Source organism: Eurypyga helias, unplaced genomic scaffold (genome assembly GCF_000690775.1).
Source record: "Eurypyga helias isolate BGI_N326 unplaced genomic scaffold, ASM69077v1 Scaffold51454, whole genome shotgun sequence".
In the NCBI taxonomy this organism is placed as follows: Eukaryota; Metazoa; Chordata; class Aves; order Eurypygiformes; family Eurypygidae; genus Eurypyga; species Eurypyga helias.
The window spans coordinates 1-4,417 of NW_010247916.1; the positions used below are offsets into that span (position 1 = coordinate 1).

A 4,417-nucleotide genomic window follows, 5' to 3' on the forward strand; every position below is an offset into this window, starting at 1 on the left:
CCAAACCATTCTGTGATTCTAAGTCCTACGTTCCCTTGTGCTAAGCCTGGCTGATGCACACACCAGCTCCGAGCCTCGTACAGAAGCACAGGCGGCACCGTGCCTGCACAGGACCCAGTGTGGGGATTTCCCTCGCCATTCTGAAGCTGGCAGAGAACAGGCATTTAGCACCCTCAGCCAAGTGCGAAGAATTCGCATACAGAAGAAAGTCAGAAGGTCGTGACACCCCTGCTGCCCTGTGATTTCATTCATGAGGTACGTGGTGAGAATTTGTTACATAATTGTGTACTTCAACCCTCCTTTTTATAATGAAGTTCAGTGAAATGGTTCATTTTACGTTGAAAAATAAATAAACCCAGTGAATGAGTTTGAACATTCTCATACATTCCCATGCCTCACAGCAGGGACTTTGCTGGTTATCCCAGGGCTGGTAGAATTGGGTGTATCGCAACTCCGGCTGTGACATCCAAGTCCCAACACAAGTTGGGAGTGAGAAACAGGATGTGTAACAGAAAGTTGCAAGGTCCTACATAAGGTAATAGATATTTTCCATGTTTTCCAATGTCTAAAAATGAAATAGTCTCATCTTTTTCACATTACTGTGATATGCAGTGGAGATTTGAGAGCAATATCATACAAAACAGTATGGATTATGCATTATATACACACAAGTCTACAAAAATTTTTCTGTTGAGATCCCTATCAACTAAAAACCATCAAGGCCCACACCATACCAAAGCCTTGTGTGTCGCAGGCAGCACTGACTTGAAGGGTCTTTTAGACAATCAGAGATATCTAGTGCTTTGTGAGATCTTCCCATGGCACCAAAACTATTTAAAGATAATAGGAAAGTCTGTTTTACAGCTGTAGTGTAGCATGAATATATTTACAAATATTCCAAATTTATTTGACATCTATAGAAATAAAAAATCTTACCTGGTTATTTACTGGCTTGTATTTCAGTCCCGGTTTGTTCAAGATTCTTTCAATCTGCTCATGGTTGAAGTTGGAGATGCCAATGGCTTTTACCAGACCAGCATCCACCAGCTCTTCCATGGCCTTATGAGCAAGGACAACCAATGTGTGTTTATGAGGTGGTATTACTGTCAACTACATCATTTTTTTGCCCTAAAGCTAGTGACAAATCAACAAACAACTCATTCCAGATTAAACAACAGTATCTCAAATTAAAAATAATCTTTGCAACTTGTATTATCTATATGCTTTATGCCCCATTGCAGATGGGAAAGCAATGTAAGAAGAATGCCTTGGCCAAGCTTTTAGTAGATGGAAGAGAATTTTTTTGCTTTGGTTTCTCTGGGGTTCATTATACCAGAGCTAAAAAACCAAGGGATCCCTCCACCTCCTCCCCTGCCTGCACACTACCTCAAAGCTGGCAGAACACAGCAGGGAGGATGTCAGCTCAAAATACTTTCTGGTAACTGTAATCTGCTCTTGTAGAGAAAACTGTTAATTTCCAGAGGTGCGGGTAGCAAGAGCAGAGCCTGAATCCTCTCAGTCCACAAGGAAAAGGAGGAACAGCCTGACATGCTGATGCCCAACACTGAAAAGTGTGAGAATTCCCTATCTGTATGAAACACCCAGTAAACTAACAGCCACACCTGGATTAATCTATGCTTCGGCTCTACCATTGTGTGTATTCAAATATTATTTCAGTGACAGCGCCTACAGCGCTGATAGCTTCCTCCTCTTTAGTGCTGGTAAAGACATCCTCCCCAGAACAAGAGGCAGCAGCTCTGCTCGTTCTGGTCAAGAAATACAATTTCATGTGACTATCCTCCATACCCAGACCTATCCCTTAATTTCATCCTGCACGCTGACCTCTGCTCCATCTTAGTGCTGACACCTGCTCTAAGGAGCAAACATTAACTTACCTCCCACGTATCCAGAAAATCTGTATCACTGGGGATACTCATCCCCTTGTCATCCAGAGGATGCAGCTCTTCACCAGCCTGTTGAGGGCAGACAGTACACAGACGTCAAGAGTTGAATTTCCTACGGTTTACTAGAACTTCTGACTGCCAGCAAGTTAGCAGGTTATTTAAACATATCTCATAACTAAAAATTATGCATGTTCATCAAGATTCTCTTCTGGACAGGAGCCCTATTTCTATAAATCAATCCCTGCACACAAAGAGTGGGGATTAGCAGTAATTTAGGCAGATCTACAGAGAAGGGAACAGACACCCCCTCTACGTTTATTCTAGGTTTTTTTAATTTATTTTCTGCTAGTGTAGAAAAAACCAGCATGTTCTGTCTGCGCTGTGCTTCGTATTTCACTGCTGGTTACTCCAGATCAAGCCACCATCGCCAAAGCCCGAGACGTTCACACTGTTCTGGCCCAGCAGAAGGTCAGGATCCCAGCCTGCACCATCCTGTGTTGGTTACAGTTTCCCCAAAGACCTGAGGGCTCATTAGCAGCACTCACACCTACGACTCTCTCGCTCCAACAGGCACAGAAAGCCAGACCCACGTGCTAAAGCATACCATGACCAACTCAGTGGCTGAATGCTCGCTAGGACGGGGTTCAAGGGAGAGCCAAATGAGCCACAGCATACCCCCACTGCAGAACGAAGATGCTCACAGCACAGATGAGAGAACGCACCGTGCTTCTAGCCGGGTAAGGAGAAGAGGGATGTAGAGCAGGACTACCTTGAATCCCATAGGGAAGTGTATCAGGTAGAGGTCAAGGTAATCCAGTTGCAGTGCAGCGAGGCTCTTCTTGCACGCTACCTTCACCAGGGACCTCTCGTGAAATGTGTTCCACAGCTGTGGGAAGAAACCAAGGCTGTGACTCTACAGCTTCCAGAGTTCAGACCAGGCGACAGAAGCTTCTCCCTTGGTGGTCTGGGAGGACGGCTCCCTCCCCCCTGCTCAGGGAATGCTGAAGACAAGGATGCCAATATTTTAATGGTAAGGTGGGACAAACAGACCACAAATTAAGGGAGTCAGTTGTGAAGGTGGATAGTCAGTATTCCTACTTGTGAAAAGAGATTCTCAGAAATAAATCTAACACTCTGCCAGGTGTATCTGACACAAAGCTATTAGAGTTAGAATTTTTTTTTTTCCCCAGCCTAAATTTTGAGTCTTAAACCAGCTCATATCAACCCTCCTGTCCCTTTTAACTGGCCACAGTGAGAACTGTTGTCAATTTTATTTCATTTCTGAAATGAAAATTCAAGTCTTAAAAAGAAGAACTTGCAAGTATTATTCAAATTAAACCCTATTCTTTAACAGGTAGAAAAGCTTAATTAGACTCGCTGTTTCCTTGTGTTGCTGGTAAAAGCCCCAAGTCATAAGTTTTTTAGCTGAAGTGTTCTTATTTTTTGGTAAAGAGCATTGCTGAGGCAAGTGGATGAGATAAAGGAATGGAGTAAACACTTCAGACTGAAGCCATACACGTTCTTTTAGGCTTACATATTGTACATGACGGCAATTTCAAATGCCCTGCACACCAGTAACGAGCACAGCACCTTTGAATTTAGACACCTGTCTTGTCTTTTTATTCCTGATCTTTCTGCAGTGCGTGCAAATGAATCTTCAGTATACTTAAGTGACTCAATAAATGTGAGGAAATTATTAGATCAGCAACAGCCATGCTCGCTTTTGTAAGTTGGCAGTGGTTTCTGATAGAGCTCAGTTCAAATTGCAAAAAAAGGCTGGAATTTGTAGCGCACAACAAGACAACCACGAAGTGAACGTCAGAAAAGGAAACAGGTCCTTAGGCTATTTTCCAGATGGAACAAGGGTTTCTCTCCGAGAAAATCTAAATGCCCCAATAATCCTGCATCCTTGTACCTTAGTGACAATAAAGAGGTCTTCCCGTTTCACAGCCCCCTCCTTGATCTTCTGCTGGACTGCATTCCCTATTTCATTTTCGTTCTGGTAGAAATAGGCACAGTCGAAGAGGCGGTAGCCTGCATCAATAGCAACCTTCACCACCTCTTCCACTTTTCCTGGAGGAGCCTGAAAGCAAACACAACCAAATCATGAAGAGGATGATGGCCTCCTGCTGCAATCGCTCCCTTTCCAGCTGCTGCTGCCGTTTCCTTGCCACCTGCACTTAAACTGAATTTCAACTTTCCAGGCAAATAGCATTCTGACGCTGCCATTTCCAGCAGTGTAACGCCCATTATCATTTCCCATTATCTGCTCCCGGTACGGCCCGAGCACTTTCCCGGTTCACCTTCCCCACGGGGGCAGTTCCGCGGCGCGGGGCTCCCGCCCGCGAGTGAGTGACCCCCCCCCAGGGCTGCGGGCGCTTGCACTCGGCAGTGCCTTCCTCCTTTTGCCTCCCTCCGCTTTATTTCGCCTCCCGTCACCTTCTTCAGCCCCTATTTTAAAGTTTTGCCTTCTTTTTCCTTTGCTTTTTGCTGTCCAGGGCCCATTTCTCTCC

The 4,417-nt window shown here is 44.8% G+C and overlaps 1 protein-coding gene across 1 annotated transcript; it reads right to left on the minus strand.

Moving 5' to 3' along the window:
- Positions 1-936: 936 nt before the first annotated feature.
- Positions 937-3,987, minus strand: LOC104502953 (aldose reductase-like; the record flags this gene model as incomplete). Its single annotated transcript, XM_010150856.1, has 4 exons — positions 937-1,059; positions 1,896-1,973; positions 2,674-2,790; positions 3,820-3,987. Coding segments are annotated over 4 exons (486 nt in total), but the record flags the coding sequence as incomplete, so codon positions are not given.
- Positions 3,988-4,417: the final 430 nt, after the last annotated feature.